General features: G+C 50.5%; 1 protein-coding gene across 1 annotated transcript in view; it reads left to right on the forward strand.

Annotated features, from left to right (window-relative positions):
• Positions 1 to 5,433: 5,433 nt before the first annotated feature.
• Positions 5,434 to 18,710, forward strand: part of COL7A1 (collagen type VII alpha 1 chain) — a 124,585-nt gene continuing 111,308 nt past the window's right edge. The window contains exons 1-4 of the mRNA XM_078872551.1: positions 5,434 to 6,063; positions 13,681 to 14,303; positions 17,729 to 17,927; positions 18,505 to 18,664. Coding sequence (XP_078728677.1) covers positions 14,222 to 14,303; positions 17,729 to 17,927; positions 18,505 to 18,664 — 441 coding nt within the window. The 5' untranslated portion in view covers positions 5,434 to 6,063; positions 13,681 to 14,221. The remainder of the gene's footprint in view (positions 6,064 to 13,680; positions 14,304 to 17,728; positions 17,928 to 18,504; positions 18,665 to 18,710) is intronic.

The following is an 18,710-nucleotide window of genomic DNA, read 5'->3' on the forward strand; positions in this document are numbered from 1 at the left end:
TGGGTCATGAGGGATGTTGTTTAACCATACTTCACCACGCTGGTCACTGCGGGTTGGTGATGGGCAGGCCTGCGACCCAGTCCAATATGACTGATGTTAGCCGTGGCCGAGACTCGAAATAATTGTCATAGTGCAGTGTGTCAACTCCTGCGCCACTGCCCCAATGAATACATACGTTATTTTGCAACAAATCTAAGCATAATATTGATCGTAAATTTAAACGTGGCCTTTATTTAGACAGAATAGATTCAGGAGAGTGCTGCCGCACTTTCATGTTTGGCTTCGTGTGGGAATAATATTGAGTAGCCCGAGAAAACCCCACTCGGCATGCAAGGGGATAATACCCGCACCTCCGTTTAGCACGGTCGGCTACGTACGGTGCAAAAGAAGTGCAACGGACACACGTACTGAAAACGTTCGCGCAGATGGCTAAACATCTTGCTGTGCTGTCATTGCAACCTCGTGGGGTAATGGGAGTTTCACATATTTGTGCGTGATCCACTAACCCTTGCTTTTAAAGTTATGGATCACCGGAGAACTTGACCTCTGAGGTCAGATCAGGAGGGAGGGGGAGTGAGGGAGAGGGAGTGAGAACCTCATGCAGAGGGCGGAGGGTGCGTTGCCTCATCCTCGGCTAATTAAAACCACGTTGATGCCAGTCTTGTTGTCGATTAAAGTTTAATCACGAGGCTCGTGAGAACGGGAAGAATCTCCACGTAGAATCATCTCAGAATTCAGCGCCAGAAGTCCCCTGTCCTCTCGCTGCACAAGCCGTCAAGGCGTCATCCCGTCACCACACAGCCCAAACACAAACTCGAGCAAGTACGACACCGTGATTTTGTTGTTGTTATATTTGAAGTGTTTTTAAACGAAGATTATTTTTTAAGACTCTACCTCTCTGGCTTCTCTGTGCGCTGAAAAGGGCCATTTCCCGAAACGTCACCTATATAATTTTGCTAAGGCCACATTGTTATCAACGAGTGTGTTGAGTTATTTTAGTTGTTCTTGTGCTTGTGCACTACTGACCACACAACAACAGCAGCAGCATCACCACATGTGTTTTTTTAATCAGAATTGTCCTGCCAAGCTTTTATTGCAGTTAGAGATGGAGCGAGATGAAGCGATGTGGTTGGACAAAAACATAAACTGAAGCGGGCCATTTATTTATTTAAAGATTCGATCACATTAAATATTTTCAACGCTGCTCCCTCGAGTGTTGTATCTACACTGCATTGTATTCAAACACTGTCTTTGGCCTGCGATCACTTCCTGTGGGATACATATTGAATGCTTGCTGCTGATGATGTTGTTCGATCAGTTCATGCGCAGGATTGAGACGGATGGTAGCAGCATTGGACCGTGATGGATGACGAAACACGTGGGGCGACCTTCATCCAGCTGTAGATAGACAACGGCTGCTGATGATGAAGGGTGACTAACGTCCTCATTATGTGGGAAGGGGTTGCTGGGTGTGCACGTGGACCACAGCCTCTGTGCCGGTTTACGGAACCACACCGGGGCTGCTTAGAACGCACACTCTGCCGGTGACTGTGGTCTGGAGGAGAGTGTTTCTGCTGAATGAAGAGGACTTCCTATTCTAACTCCATCACTCGCTCTAGCTCTCTCCATCCATCCTTCCTCCTCCATGCGTCTTTCTCTCTCCATTCCTACATCTCTCCCGCTACATCCCTCCCTATCCCCGTTTTGTCTTCTCTCCGTCCTTCCATCCTCCCTCCTCCATCTCTCCCTCAATTTCTACTTTTCTCCCTTCCACCCTCGACACCCCTCCCTACCTCTCTCCATTCGAACTTCCTTCTCTACATCCTTGCTTCGCTCCCCCTCCATCTCTCCCCCTCTTCATATCTCTCTCCCTCCTCTCGGTGAATCCCTACCTACTTTACTTCATCGCACTCTCCCCATCCCTCCACCCCCACCTCAAACCAAATTTGGTCCAGATATATTGTGACCCCCCCCCCCCCCCCCCATTTAATTCTCCAAATCGTAATATTCTTTTTTTAAAAGGTAGGTTTATATATTTCAAACAGAAATGAATATGCAATATGACAAAACAAATGTTAAGGAAAGTCACGTGGATAGGTTTGGAACCTATCTAGGTGACTTTACCGAAAGACGCAAATAATATGAATTCCTGCAGTCACGAAAGCTTAAAGTCAAGATTAAAATGCTATGGATCGATTAATTTGACGGGTCACAAGACATCTGGACCAAACGCTTCGCAGGACCCTCCTGGAAAATAGTCACGAGACTCTTCAAGAATTTCTCGCGTAAACAATATGCCTACTCACAAATAATCCCTCTTACTCCTCCCCCCTCCCTTCTAATCCAATCCCCCGCAAGCCCCCCCCCCCCATCATCCCGTCCCTCCCCCCCGACTTCCACGAAGTGGAGCGTCCATTCGCTGTCTGCCGAATCTCCTGGAGCAAAGTGAAGTAAGCGAGCGGTGGGGGGCGGCACAGGAGGGGGGCGTCGGGGTTAGGGGTGGCGGACGGGGGGGATAAATCGTACGGATCTGCGTCTCGTTGTCAAAGTGGTGTCTTGACCCCTGCATCCCTCCTCGTAATCCCCCCCCCCCCACTGTTTCCAAAAGGAATCGATGAATGAGAGAGAAACGGTCGACTCCGCACAGGGAGTTGCGTGCGTGCGGCTGTGATGCACACGGGGAGAGAGAGGGAGGCTCCTTGGCCTCTCGCGGGGAATTCCCCGGGGGAATCGCGAACGCCCTTGGGGGAGGAACTTAAGGTTGCTGGCCCGTCGCTGTGTGCACGCGTGTGGACGTGCGGCGGGGAGCGGTGGCGCAGTGGTTTTGGTGCATCGCGACACGAAACCCGGCAAAGCTGCGTTCGATTCTCCACCACGGTTTAAAACATCGGTGGCGAGTGATGTATCTGAGCCTACCGTGTGGGCCTCCCCACCCCCCCCCCCCCTTAGGTAGATTCAGCGTTAAGTGTGTAACTGGTGCGGCATGTAAAACATCAACAATGGGGGGAGAGACAAAGGCGGCCGGGACTGGTTCTAGCTACGCCTTTACTCCATGAGTACTCGCTAACAGCACTTGCCTCAGCAGCAGTCAATGCCAGGCTATTCGGGGGATCTATGTCGCCCGAGGCTGTAATCTGATCTCGCGCAAACTCCTCACTTCAGTTTTTTTAGTTTGACGTGAGAGAGAAACAGAAATATTTCGACAGAATATTATTGTTGTTGTTGCTGCTTCTGGTGTTGCAAGTGTTACGCAAATTGGGAGGTGGACGCGCGCAACGGATTGCTGAATCCGTCTGTGGCGAACTTCGATCGTTTAACCCACAGGCACCTTGAGTTCGATTCCCGGCGACGGCTGGCGTCAGCGGCGAGAGATATCTGAACGAGTTCCCCCTTCCCTCCTCCGTGATAACCTCCGATTTAGCACGGGTTGGTTACGTACGGCGCGAAAGAAGTTCGGCATTTTCTTTTTTACCGGGTAAGGCCCACTGAGCTATGGCGGCGCTTTTTCTCAGAAGCGACCTGGCCACCACGAATGGGAGCCCAGAGAAGTGGCTTGTCGCGTGGAAATAATGCACGGCAGGCAAAACGAACCTTTTGGCGAGACCCCGGGGTCCAATCAGCCCCCGGCTCTCGCATCAACTGCGTTGCGACGTCATTCTATGTCTGTTGAAGGCGAACGATACAGCAATCGATTCCTCTCGACGAGCTCTACACGATGCGCTAATCAAAGTTTCAAAGTTTTGTTTCTTCTGCGCGTTCATCCTCGCTGCTGCGCTTGGACGCTGCAAAGTATGATCTTGTTTTGATTTAGTGTGCTAATCTTTAAAGGTGCATTGAAAATGTTTGATACTCCTACTGATGCTCCTGCTGTTGTGGAGTGACTCATGCAGCCAGCTATCGCTACAGGATTTTGGTGGTACATGTTGTTTTTGTCGTTTATTGTTAAATTTCGGTCACAGTTCCTATGATCACTGTTACATTGCGTTTATGGCTTTATTTTGGTGATTTCGAAATGTTTTTTTGGTTTGGCCATGTTTGTTTGTTGTAGTACGGAGTTAGAATGATGGCTTTAATCTAAGTTGTCTTGTGGTTGTTGTTGTTGTTTGACTTGCATCCCACTGGGATTTTTGCACACAGCGTTGGTGTACGGTGCTTTTTCTGGAAGATTTTTTTGCAGTTTTTTCCTGGATTTTTCTGTTTGCGCATAGTCACTTGAAGATATTTTCTTGTTCATGTTTTTGTTTTTTGTCTGTTGTGGTTGCACCCGATTCAAGAACCTAATGGCTCACAGGGCTATACCAAATAAATGAAACTGAAACTAGACGTGACATGACAACAGAATGATCCGCGCCAGGCGGGTCGCGGCGTTTATGTGCGCGGTCGGACAGAGTCGCCAACAATAAATACATTAATTACGATTTTGACTTCCGTTTATTCGGGACCCCGGGGTCCCGCCATTAGGTTAAAATACTCTTAAACGCGTGATGTTGATTGTAAACGTGGAGGGAAAAACCCGGAGGACCCGGAGAAAAATCCACGCGACCACGGGGAGAGAGATACACAAACTCCAAATTCTACAGAAGGCGTCGGGGTCGTTATGAAGCCCACGACCTCCTGTATACCAGGCGAGGTAGTTAACATCTCCTAGCCACCGTGATGATGAGAGAGAGAGACACGCAAACTCCGAACAAACAGCAAGGGTCAGGGTCGAGATGGAACCCACGACCTCCTGCATAACAGGCGAGGTAGTTGACATCTAGCCACCGTGGCGCCCAACATACATGGTTCTGGTGTATCCATGCCCAATCTGCACTCTGTGGTCAAACAACGAGCTTATATGGCGGCATGAGGTATGGTCAAACAACCCCCGAGACCAACACAGTGTGGGGACGCTCTCCTCCAGCAGTGGATTGACAACGCGTTGTACGCGTTATATAATCACAGGGGTCCGCCCTGAAGGGAAGGGGGTCTGGCTTTAGTTTGGTGCCCCCCCCTCGCCTTTGATGTCCCCGCTGCGTGCGTAGCAGCGGTGGGGTAGGGGTGGGGGTGAGGCGAGGGGGGTGGGGGTGGTCAGGAGGGAGGGATCGGGGGGGTGGGAGAGAGGGGTGGGGGGAGCAGGAGGGGGTGGGGGGGCAGGAGGGGGGGCCAGGAGGGGGGGTGGGGGGGTGTCTCCTTCGTTCAAATGTTGAGTCCCATTGCCTGCGAGTAATGTTGGGGGGGGGGGGGCGGTGAGGGAGGTAAGGGGGTAAGTGGGGTAGATGAGAGGGGTCACCGATGGAGGGTTATGGGTGGGTGAAGAGGAGATGAGGAAGGTAATGGGGTGAGTGGGGTAGATGAGAGGGGTTAAGGTGTGTTAGGTGTGAAGGGGGTATTGTGAGGGTTGGGGGTGAGGGGAGGTTATGGGTGAGTGGAGGAGGTGATTGGTGGGTGACAGACGAGTTGTGAGACGTGGGTGAGGGGAGTGTTGAGGAGGTAAGTGTGGGTAGCGGTGGTGCAGCGGTTAGCGCGCTGCGCTACGAACCCGGAGTCCCGAGTTCGATTCCCGCTCACGACCAACACCGGTGACGATTATCTTCAACAGGTCCTCCCTTAGGTCGACTCAGCCTCAAATGAGTGCCCGGTGCTATGTGTAAACATCGCTACTCGGGAGACACGGGCGTGGTGCTGGCCACCCACCCCCTCGTGTGCCGTGCCGGTCTTCATAGGCGCTACTCGCTGGCGGCACTATCCCCAACAGTTAGACAGGGCTACACGGGGGGGTGGGGGCTGGGATCTTTGTCTTTGAGGAGGTGAGTGCGTGGGGAGGCGGAGGCATCACCGGGAAACGCCTCCGCCTGCCTCCCTCCCTCTCAGTGCGCGTCTCCGCTCCCTGTTTGATGTGCTCCTCAGAAACCCGAGCGCGCGTGTGTTCAAGAGGAATGTCCCCCCCCCCCCCCATGTGCGCCTCATTACCAGCTCCCGTGTCTTGCTCCTCCTCCTCCCCGTGTAATCGACGTCTCCTGCGCCTCATTCATCGAGCGTCGCGCATCGAGCGAGCGTAGTGGTGGCCCCAAGCTAACTCGGGTAAGAACCCTGAACCGTCGATTCTTTATGGTGATGACAGTCGCGGTTGTGGTTGGCCATGTCCCTGTGTGTTTACATGTTGGTACAATAGTCACCCTGTATCTGTTTATTGCTTCTGTAAATTGCCCTCCTTGTGGGCAGCTGGTTTTTTTCAATCCCTTAAACTTTAAACGTAAATAATTTATGAAATACGGCAGGGAATGGGTCGCTGTGGAATGTTCATGGGGACAACAAAAATGTACAACAGTCAAACTGTCGTGTTCACGAATAGCTGAGGGGGATAAAACAACGAATCACCTATTTGTTATTTATATAAGTCAGAATGTGTGTTTGTCGTCTGCTGTGTGCTGTGTACAAGTGGCTCTGCTTTTGAAGCGCCTCTCGAACTATTTTGGTCAAAGACAGAGACACAAAGATGTCTCTTCTACCAAAAGTTGCGGGACCCCATGGTCGAAATCTTCCCTACTCGCCCAGATCGATGGCGTTCAAGTAAACGATTTTAAATTGCAAACATGTTCCTCATGGCGTTCAGTTGGTGGCTAACGGCGTTCTAAATAGCCAGCGTCCCGGATAGTATGAGGAACCATTGATGCGATTTTAAGTTGAACATTTTTATAACAAACTAAACATTTGTAATCGTACGTATGTTTTTTGTCTCTTAACTGTGATTCTTAAATGTGTTATTGTTAGTGTTTAATGTCATGTTAGGAACACTTAGTTCCTCCAGTTTGCCTGGGTGAAAAGTGTCGGGATAAGTTTTGCCCATTCCTGTCCAGATGGTGCAACAAAATTTATATCGTAAAGAAACAAATAAAATACACATGATCTGCCCGAGCCTAACTCTCAGCTGCAGGGCATGCATTGTTTAACATAGATTGATGTTTGTGCAATACGCGGACTTTGACATTTTTGCACGCGATGACAACAGCTGTTTTTTGCGCTGATTTATATTCGTTTCATGCTTGTTACTTTATTTTATTTGCTTTTTTGGTCACCCAGGTCACTCTTGCAAACAAGATGATTTCCTGGTCTATCCTGGTCTCTTGCTCACCTTGTTCCACAAAAATCAACTAAAATTATTTTAAATATCTCCTGCAGCAATTCCTACAGTATACTTTCTTTATGGGCTTCCTTGAAGAGATAGGAGATGCAAGTTGGCTTAACTTATACATTGATGCAATGCTTATGTTTACTTTAATCTTTGTATCAAGCCAAACAAGGTGAACCTATTACAATTCGCTGTATGTCCATATCAGTGAGATATAAACTGAAAAATTAATAGGTATACTGTAATGTGACAAGATCACCTGCAGTGGGCCAAATATGACCATAGTGCTTTGCACATGCGATCAACACGCATCAACCAGTTTGCTCCAGGCTGCCATGCAGCAACGCGTGTTTGGGCAAAATGCATTGTTGCACCGTACTTATATGCTCCCGTTGTCTATGCTCTACCACACCGCCTTCGCCGGTCAAATAACCCCCACGCCCCGCACTTGCGTGGGGGAAGCCCTCATCCAGCAGTAGATTGAGAAAGGACTGCGCGTGTGCCCGTGTAAGTAAGGAACGTAAGATGGAGCGCAACTACCAATATCGACTGGCAACCCAGCAGCATTTGTTTAGCGAGCCTGACTCTGCTCATGAGACCCGTGCACACATCAAAACCGCTCCGTGTGTTTCCAACCTCAACAAATGCTGCCGGTTTCTTAAATTCCCCGACAACACCCCTGCCCAAACCAGCAGCATCAACATGTGCACCACAGTCGAACGGCAGGTCGCGTGTTGTGGTCGGTTAAAGAGTGGGTATTCCCGCTTCTTCGTGGAGGAGTAGACCAAGATACCATCGGAAGAGGATCTCTAGATCCAAGGCCGTAGCCATGGAGTCAACATTGGGGGGGGGGGCAAATTTTCCAGGGGGTCTAGGGGTCCCCCCCCCAGAAAAAGAATTCTAAATTTGAAACCTAATTTCCTGCCATTTACTGCCTAAAATCCAGATATTGTGGCCAAGGTTTAGCAAATTGTTGTTTTTTATTTACATAGCATAACAATTATTATTTTACAATTTTTTGTTTTTATTCAATATATTGGGGGGGACATTTTGAGCATATTCCAATATTGGGGGGGAATATTGGGGGGGGATGTGTCCCCCCCCAATATATATTATAATTACGGCCTTGTCGAGATCTCCTTCGAGCAGAGACCCGTCGGCCAGCAGTGCCACGTGTAAGGCATTGGCAGGGCTGCGCCTTTATCTCTTTTAAAAATCAAGCGACAAACAGCTTTCTCTTTCCACCGAGACCATATCTGCTCGCCTGGGGCAAAGGGGGCTCGTGGACAGGGGAGGGCTGTGGTGGCGGTGAAGGGGCGCGTGGGATGAAGGGGGGTGGGGGATTGATGGGGCTCGGGGTCTCGAGTCCCCGCTACTGTATGTGGCCAGACCCCGGGCAGGGCGCAAGCGGTCATGGTCGTCTTTGAGACCGTGCGCAGATCCTAGTCGGCGTGGCTCGGGGGTTAATGCGTTAAACACGTGCGTGCTCCACCCTTATCCATCCCATCTCATAACTCCTTCACCGCCACCGGGCACAACCACCAACCAAGCACCGCTACCACCACCCCCTCCTCCACCACCACCACCAACACAACCACCGCCTCCACCAGCATGGGTTTCTGGATCACATTACCCAGGCTGGGCCTCTCTCCACTACGGAGCTAGCTCAGGACATTGGTCTCTGCGGCTGGGAGGTTGGATTGAGGGAGCGTGACATGAATCCATCATCATCATCACATTGATTGTAATCACCACCACCACCATCGTCGTCACGATCACACTTGTGGGCGAGGAGTCTTTTATTGTCTGGACTGTGAATCGTGAGTCGCAATGAGATTTTATAAATCAATTGGTGCGGAGTTTTGAGCAATTATTGCCTCGTGTGCGTGACGTTGTGGGTTTTCTACGTATGCTCTTAATTTTCTGACCCAACTGATGACGGCACACGTTCAAAACAATGTAGCCTTCACGGCTAAACTTCCAAATGGAGCAGGGTCCTCTTGCGAACGAGTCTTGAAACTTGGCGACGCTTTATTTGGTAAATACACGGCATAGTTATTTTATGTTGAAACTGAGAGGTGGTGGTTGTGTGTGGCCTGAAATATTGTTCATTCGTGTCTTACTGTGCGAGCTTCGCAGTGACTCATGAGTGTCTAATTTATGTCCATGTCACAAAAATGTAACTATCGGTGATGCAGCTGCTGCGTTGTCAGTGGTGCACACAACAAAACAACTCCACGTTTATCAGTAACGCGGCGCGTGGCCTTAAAAGGAAGGATTATATGATAGGCGACGTTACGGGCAACGGCCCTTCTTCAGGGCACATCGAGAGGCAACGCTACCTCTCTAGCCGCTCTGCGATCCTTGGAATTAGGGCCGTTGCACCGAAACGTCGCATGTCGTGTTCCTTGTTATTTTCTATTTCCGCAATGTTGTCGACGCGCGTGCCGAGTTTGGTGTCCATAGTCCATGGCACACCCCCGATTAGCACGGTCGGCTACGCACGGTGCAGAAGAAGTTCTACATTCGTACATATGTACGTACAAGGCGCCACGGCTGGTGATGCGCTGTTGGTAATTGGTGCCGAGTCATTCGGCGTCTGGTGTTGTCACTCTGGCTGAGCTGTCGGAAGCCGCGCTGCGAATTGGCGATGGAAGTGTCCGACGTGAACCTCTGCCGCCGCTCTTATTGGGGAGTGGCGGAGAGAGAGAGAGATGTTGACTCTTCTGGGCTTCTCTCTGGAGTGTTTATGGAGTTGGCTTGTATTGAATCACCGTTTTCATCATCTTCAGCATCATGAACCACGTTGACAACTTCATTGTTATTATCATCGTCAATTACTAACCATGATCATCAGCAGTATTAAGCACGAGTCATAATGAACATCTGCGTCTGATATTTTTTGTTAAAATCATAACATAATCCTTAAACACATAACGATTATAATTTAACAGTCGTACACTATCAATCATCATTGTTACAACGTATTTATTAATCACATCACAATCATCATTCAGCAACAATCAAAGCAGCATCTCATCATATGGCACCATCATTGTCATCATCCAACTACGACAATAATCATCAACATATTCAACGCCACCACCACCAACATTATTAGTGTCGTCATCGACAGCTCTTATCATCATAATCATCCTGGTTCCTCTTTACGCGCAACTGTGAGAAGCACGAGGAGTGAATTTACGGTTCACAGGACTAGGCTCAGTCAGGACTCGGGCACTCCTGATGATAATTCCCAGACAGTTCAGGAATGGGCATCTGCGTTTGGGTGGAAGGAATTGATTTGTGTTGAGATCTGGCACTGCTATTGTCTTGAAAAGTTTTTTGGTATGCTTCACAGTTTTGATATAACTAAGCCGACTGATGATAGCGAAGATTATTGCCATGATTCTGATGATGATGACGATTGCTAGCTGTTTTACCCAAGGAAGCGTTGGCACTCTGCGATCATTCCATTGTACGGAAGCGTCAGCGGGCCACACATCCGCGTGCGATGTCGACGAGCGACAAGCATGTGCTCTGTATGTGACACCCCTGTACACGTGTCACGACTCGACTCTGGGAGATAGTCTCTCACGAGTCACTGCTGTGCTCCATAGCGCAACATGTTTGGTGAGATGGATGTGGAGATGGGAAGTGGGGGGAGGAGTTTGGGGGGTTGAGGGAGGGGGGTGTTTACGTCTGTCTACCAGACGTTTGAGGAATTCAGGATGAAGACATGAGAGAAGAATCTCAGAAAAAAATAACTTGGGTTGAGACTCATACTCATTCAGTCAACAATATGCACTGCAGTTTGATTTACAAACTCTAATGGGTGGCGAGATGCTTGTTGTGGTGGGCAGTATAGTAAGAAGGTTAGCAAGTTAAGTAAGGCAAACATTAATTCCTGTGTGGTCGTTTTTCGTCAGCTGTGTGTGTGTTTGTCCGGGTGCTCTGGTTTCCCCCTGTATTTATAAACACTCATTGAAGTGGCTGAAAATATCTTAGTATATAGAGGACTCCAGAGCTTGGACAATTGATGGTCATGCCGACTCCTCACCACCTGTCTGTGGCTCCTCAGCAGAGGTCGTGATATGCAATTTGCATGAATGACGACGCTATGTATAACATTCTACAACATCCGACGTTTCGGGCTATGGTCCTTCTTCACAGCACAGAGAGAGGCCAGATAGGTGAAGTAGGGCCATTATCCAATATGTCGGCGATTACACATTTTTTTATTTTTAAGGCCATAGTGTTCATGACGTACGTGTTGAGTTTTCGTTATTTCAGTTTGTTTACCACTGCCAACGTTTCGAGCGGCATCATAACCAAATAAGTTAAATGCAACTAAACATTATTTTCATCTTCCTCCTCCACCACGGTACTGTGGTCGTGAGTTCTCGTTCTCTGAAAATCGGTATGCGACCCTTTCCACTTCGGTGCATGAAACAGAAAAAAAACGTAACATTTCAATTTCCTGTTCTTGTCCATACTGTCAGATGTTTTTTTCGCCAGTTTAATTGGGCCAGGCTTGGGGAGACACCATGCTCGGAATATGCACCGAGAGACGGGAAGAGGAGCACATGGATCAGAGAACATGTGCAAGTGAGAGGCATACGCGATCTCGTTGAGCTGTCATTTGTGGTCAGGTCGCTTCTGAAAAAGAGCTCCGTAGCTCAGTGGGGCCTTACCTGGTAAAATTTAATTTTAAAAAAAGTTCGTTTAGTATCGTTTAGACATCGTTGTGACGGTTGATAAAATAAAGTTGGCTTGGGACAGGGCACATCACGGCTGTAGAGGGCGATGTTTCAGGGGGTCGAGACGAACCGGGGAAAATGGAGCGAAAAAATAAGCTGCTCTGCATTGTTACGTTACGGGGACACGAGAGTGGGCGAAGACTTGGAAAGGCCTTCATCCAGCAGTGGATAGATCAAGGCTGATTATGCGTATTGAACTTTTTTAGCACCGTACGTAACCAACCGTGCTAGTCGGAAGTGCGGGGACAGGTCAACAAACTAAACACAAGTTTGAGGGGGGGTCCTGAAAAATACTCCGTAGAATAGTCGGCTCTGAGTAAATGATTTAACTTCCTTTTACAGCCGTCTGTGGTGGGATTGTAAAGTGTGCCAATGAAGCTACCATTTGTTGTCTTAAATATATATAATAAATATATATGTGTGTGTGTGTGTTATGAAGAAGGCCCGTTCCCCAAAACGTCCCCTACAGTATTATATTGTTTTCCTTTCCAGGCCACTCAGCGTTATTGATGAATGTGTTGAGTTTTTTCCAATGTGCTTGTTCGCCACGGCCGGCAGAGCAACATCACCATCATCAGCAGCATCAGCGCCACCAAATTATCTGGTCGATATACCGTACTGGACTGTATAGCGTGTGGGTTATCAAGTTTTTATTTTTTTCCAAGGACACCGCTCAAACTTGTGTCTGAGGTCCAGCACCGGCGCTTACTCGTGGAAACAACCTGACCCACGCACCCCGCGCACCCCGCGCACCCCACGCACCCCACGCACGTTCACGCGCATACTCTCTCGAGCAGGTGCCCGTAATGCGGAACGTATGGCGACCGACGTACGGAATTCACCACCACCACCACCACCATATGACTTCATGTCCTGTGGATTTCAGTGGGATTTTTTTTAGGTTTTCGTTTGATGCGGCCCTGTAAGGCATTCTGAGAAGGAATTGCAGTGAAATCTGTGGGGTTTTTTCTTTCATTATCTATAAAGGCGCAAGGATAATTTAAATTCAGGAGTGTTTCCCAGAATCTGATTAATATTAATGTATCTGGCTTTCGTGTCAAAATTTCTCGTTCAATGACGTTTTTGCTTAACCAGGTGAGAACTCAAGAGACCAGGATGAGTGTCATTTGCAAGAGCGACCCTTGGGCATTGGTCTGCCATTAGGGGGTGATGATTTCTGCCGTGTGTGTAAATCCCAATTGAGTAATATGTGGTGTAATTTTATAATTTAGCAAATTTGTACATTGACACTTGCCGACAGTGGCCCAATCTTGCGACTGACATCTGGGGATCGTTACTGTGTTGTTACGGTTGATACACCCGCAGTATTAACCAGGGCGGCCGCCGGATTCGTACTGTGAACCTGAACGAGTGGCGAACGCGCCACTAACTTTCCTGTTATTCTGTTCCCCCAATGTTTTCCTTCACGAACAATTCACATGCGTGCTTGGAATGTCTACAGGGTGCTGCCGAGATGTAATGGTTAGTCCACTGGACTTGCAATCCACAAGCCATTGGTACGATCTCCCCGGTCACGGCAGTCGAAACGATGGTGGAAATTTCTATCCACCCACGCGGCATAAAATGGGTTCACCGCAGTTAGTCGATCAGCAGGTCGCATGCGGTGGGATAAAGTGTGGCTACTCACACCTCTTCCAAGACGTCTGGCCAGCATGGAAGAGTAGGCCAAAGCATCCTCTAGAGATCCCTTCAGCGGAGGCCCTTCTGCCGGGATTGACTGTATGCATTGATGTTGTTGTATATTGTAATTGTTGTTGTTTATCTTACATCGTCTAACTGCAAGGGCAGACGGAGAGGCTGGCCGCGCTGGATGGATCTGCACTGGTGCCGGAGCGGCCGATGAGACGGAGCTGTCCGTGGTAGACGCCGAGATCGGACGGCGCGTGGAGAACGAGAGAAGGGAGCAAGGACTCGCAGTGACGAGCTCAGACACAGCGGCCGGATTGCGGATAGAGATAGAGAGAGAGACTGACACGCACACGCACTCGTGTACAGATACACACACACAGATGCACGCACACACACGTAGAAACACAGGTACATACACAGACAGGTCAGGAGATCCACTCACAGATCATCACGCCCAACGCCTTGCCATCGCTTTCATCTCTCTTCTGTCTTTGTCAGCTGCTATGGCCTAATTATTCCACCATGTGGGTTTAGGTTTTAGCCTGAGGTTACTGACCTCTGATACATACACCTACACACAGATAAGCAGAGACATTGAAATACATATTTCCACCTGCAGAGACACAAGCACACGCACACACTGGGACACAAAGACACGCGCGCGTGCACAGGCAGGCGAGGCTGCAAGGCGACCCGGACGATGGCGAGCGCCGTCAGCATCCTCGGAGTTCTCATCTCGCTGCTGGCGGTGTTCCCACAACCACCCACGCACGCACAGGAAGGTGCGTGCGTGTATCTGCACACATGCGTGTGTGTGTGTAGCGGTTAGCGCGCTGCGCTATGAACCTGGCGACCCGGGTTCGATTCCCCCTCACGGCTAAGACCAGTGACGATTATCTGAACCGGTCCTGGGCCTCCCCTAGGTCGACTCAGCCTTAAATGAGTACCTGGTGCGGTGTGTAAACATCGCCACTGGGGAGACAAAGGCGGTCGGGCGTGGTGCTGGCCACCCACCCCCTCGTTCGTCTACCGTTCCGGCCTTCATAGGTGCTCGCTAACAGCACTTGCCCCTACAGTCTGTTAAGGCTATACAGGGGATCTTTGTCTTTGTAGCGGTTAGTGCACTGCGCTACGAAGCCGGCGACCCGAGTTCGATTCCCGCTCACGACCAACACCAGTGACGATCATCTGAACCGATCCTGGGCGTCGACTCAGCCTCAAATTAGTACCTGGTGCAGTGTGTAAAAACATCACCACTGGGGAAACAAAGGCAGTCAGGTGTGGTGCTGGCCACCCACCCCCTCGTGTGCCGTGCCGGCCTTCATAGGTGCTCGCACTTGCCATAACAGTCTGTTAAAGCTATGACAGGAGATGTTTGTCTCGTGTTTTGTGGAGAGTGGGAGTGTATCAATTTCAAAACTGGACTACGAAACCGGCGACCTACAGTTTGTATTCCTGCTCACTGCCAACATCAGTAATGGTTATTTGAATATCGCCACTGGGGAGACATAGGTGACTGGGCGTGGTGTTGACCACCCACCCCCTCGTGTGCTATTCCGGCCTTCATAGGTGTTCGCCAACAGTATTTGCCCCAACAGTATGTTAAGGCTATGCGGGGTACCTTTGTCTTTGTGTGTTCGTGTGTGGGGATCATTGGCCCAGTGCTTCGTGAACTGCGCTACAAATCCGGCGACCTGAGTTTGATTCTCGCTCACTTCCAACATCAGTGATGAATATCCATACTAGTCCTGGGCCTTTCCTAGACTGAGAATGAAAGTAACACCTGGTGCGGTGTGTAAACATGAGCATTTGAGGGACCAAGAGCATTTTGGCATGGTATTGCGCACCCACCCCCTCGTTTGCTTTGCTGGCCTTCATAGGAACTCGCAATTGACACTTGTCCCAACAGTCTATGTAGGCTACATGTGGGGGATTATTTATCTCTTTTTTCTGTGCGTATGTGCACCTACATTGATAGCCCCATTATCCGAGTGCGTGTATGAGTGAGTATGTAGAACGGGGAGTGGGTTAAAGTAGAACATTGTACATTTGCCATACTACCGGAACAGTTTCACTCTTTGAAGCCGAAACCCAAGTGTGGCCCTCTGCCCTGCAGTTTGTCTTTACCCTACGCGTGTACGAGTCACTGGCACGTCCTTGGAACACGTGTAGCGATTGTCCCGCGCCCCAAGATTCATTGGCCATCTGGCAGCGGTAGGGGACCGTGCTGCCCGTTGACTGGCTTTACTCGAACATGAACGCGGGACACTGCCACATTATTGCCGGTGCAATAAAAGCGAAGCGCCCGTTGGATCATTGCGTTCTCGTTGCACTCGTGGGAATTACGCCGAGTGGCTGGAAGAGGAACACACGCCTGAGTCGGAGGAGGCACGCTCCATTTTGGAGGCATCGTCACGCGTGTGGACTTGGGCAGGACGCGCCGCGGCTGTCACGGGCGATGGCCGGTGGTCGAGACGAACGACGGAGTGGTGGCCAACGGGGGGAGACAGACGCGCTTCGAGAGGGGAGATGGGAGCACTGAAATCGGCTGATATGCACGCGCTGGGTGGTATTGCCATGTTGCAGGATCGCTAGAGATGGTGCCGGTTTGGGGAAGCCTTCATCCAGCAGTCGATTGACCATTGGCTGATGATGATTTTTCCTTGCATGACATCGTCATGTTGCATCCAGCCAGGGGGTTAATTTCATCAGCGTCTCTACTGGGTTTGGTGACCCAGAAAATATTTGCGCATCCCGGGGTGCCACATCCAGTGAGTGGCTCGTTACACACGTGTTTGAGCCGACTGCGCCCAATCGTCGTTAAGATTTCAGAGAGCAGTGTCAACCGAAATGATGAAAGCAATTACATTGCGATTGCAGATGTGCGTATGTATGTGTACTGAACTTCTTTCGCACCGCACGTAGTCAATCGTGCTAATCGGAGGTGTGGGAGGCGGGGAAGGACAAAACAATCGTTACAATTGACAAAATTGCAAGTGTGATTAATCCCGGGTCCGCCCTCGCAATCTGCCATGTTGGGGTCCCGCTTGGGTCAGATGGAGGGAACTGAAAGGGAATTGGCTCAAGGCCACTACCAGTGGAAATAAGGGCCCTTCCGTTGTTTGGGGCAAAGAAAACAACTCGGCTTGACAAATGAAAACATTTCCCCAGGTTCGCTTTAAACACGAACCCGTTGGGATTTGTCAACGTCAAATTTGTTTACCGCTCAAGCAAACACGACTCGCCAATCAGCTACTCGTTACGGCGCTGGGCACGTAGTGGAATTCCCGCATTCCCATGCTCGGGGGTGAGTCCATCCGTAGGACAATCGTCAATGATTTCCTACAAAGCGGTACTCAATTTTGTCACTCCCGGAGAGATGATGGGCGATCGTGGGGCGCGCGCACACTCTCACCGCTGCGCCGCGTTGGGATCTGTCGGCTATCGGCGCTGCACTACGATGTCAACACGCTGAGTTTAATTCCCTCTCCCGGCCAACATCAGTGGCGAATATATATCCGAACCAGTCCTGGGCTTCCCCTTGCTCAACTCAGAATTAAATCTGTACCTTTGTTCAGTGTGCATCGGCGCTGGGGACACAAAAGTGGCTGGGCACGATACTGGCCACACCACCCCTTCATGAGCGTGCCACGCTGACCTCCCTTATGTGCTCATTAACAGCACGTGTCCCTGTAGCCTACGAGACTAAACGGGGGGTGTTTGTACTCTGTGCGCATGCGCATGTCTGCGTGTTCGCTGATGTGTGTGTATGTAGAACTTCTTTCTCACCATACTTAGCCAACCGTGCCAATTGGAGGTGTGGGGGAAGGACAACAAACTTAACACAAAATGATGAGAACGGTATCATGGCGGCTCACATATCTAAAGACGCAAGCAACGTGGGTTCAATTCCTGTCTGTGGCACAACACCAGTTTGAGTTTCGTTTTTGTCTAATCAGGTGAGAACTTAAGGGACCGGGCCTAAATGCGAGAGTGACCTGGGTCATTTGAGTGACCTTGGACATTTGTGAGAGCAACATGGCTCTCTGCATTCGTGACCCGGGTGACCCAAATGACAAAGAGCATTTTCGTCACGTCGTGCACCCCGGTAGTTGACATGCGAGCCTGGCCCAGCAGTCTAGGTTTGGGCCTATTGGGATCTGCGTGGGATGGGAAGATCATCTCTGTGTTGCTTCGCGGTGGGCAGTCGCGGCGACGGTGGCGGCGTGCGGCGAGGCGGTGCGTGCGGTGGACGTCGTCTTCCTGGTGGACGGCTCGTGGAGCATCGGCCGAGTGCTCTTTCAGGAGGTGAAGGCCTTCGTGGAGGCGGCCGCGCGCCTCCTGCTGCCCGCGCTGGGCCGTAGGGGTGTGCGCATCGGCCTGGCTCAGTACAGCGACGAGCCCAGGTGAGTCTTGCCTGCGAGTGAATGTTTGCGTGTCTGTGTGTGAGCGAGCGTGGGGAGTGGTAGTGCAGTGGCCAGCGACCCGAGTTCGTTTCTGCTCACGGCCAACACCAGTGACGATTATCTGAACTGGTCCTAAGCCTCCCCTAGGTCAACTCAGGCTAAAATGAGTACCTGGTGTGATGTGTAAACATCGCCACTAGGGAGACAAAGGCGGCCAGGCGTGGTGCTTGCCACCCACTTTCTCGCGTGCCATACTGGCCCACAGTTGCTCGCTAACAGCACTTGCCCCAACAGTCTGTTAAGGCTATACAGGGGATCTTTGTTTTTGTGTGAGCGAGTGTGCGTGCTTCTGCATTTTTGTCATCTTAGTCAATCCATGAAACGCCTGGCTCTATCCCGTGAAAACAACCCAGTGAGCTTTCCACACTTCGCATCAAGGTGCACCTAGCCTGGAACAAGTGCTGCGGTGACGTCACCACCAGCGAGTGTTGATTGGCTCTGCCTTTGCTGCTGCTGAGTGCGTGCTTGCGACCGCGTGTCCGCATTCTCTTCACTTATTTTGCGCGCTCGGCGCCAGGTCGGAGTTTGCGCTCACGGAACACACGCGGGCGGCGACGCTGCTCTCCGCTCTGCGCACGCTGCCCTACAAGGGTGGGAACACGCGCACCGGCGAGGGCCTCCGCTTCCTCCGCGACGTCATGTTCGTGCCGTCCGCCACCCGGCCCGGCGTGCCCAAGGTCAGATTGCTCGTCCGTCCGTCCAATCTCACCCATCGCTGTTGAT

This window comes from Lampetra fluviatilis, chromosome 34, assembly GCF_964198595.1.
Source record: "Lampetra fluviatilis chromosome 34, kcLamFluv1.1, whole genome shotgun sequence".
Lineage (NCBI taxonomy): Eukaryota > Metazoa > Chordata > Hyperoartia > Petromyzontiformes > Petromyzontidae > Lampetra > Lampetra fluviatilis.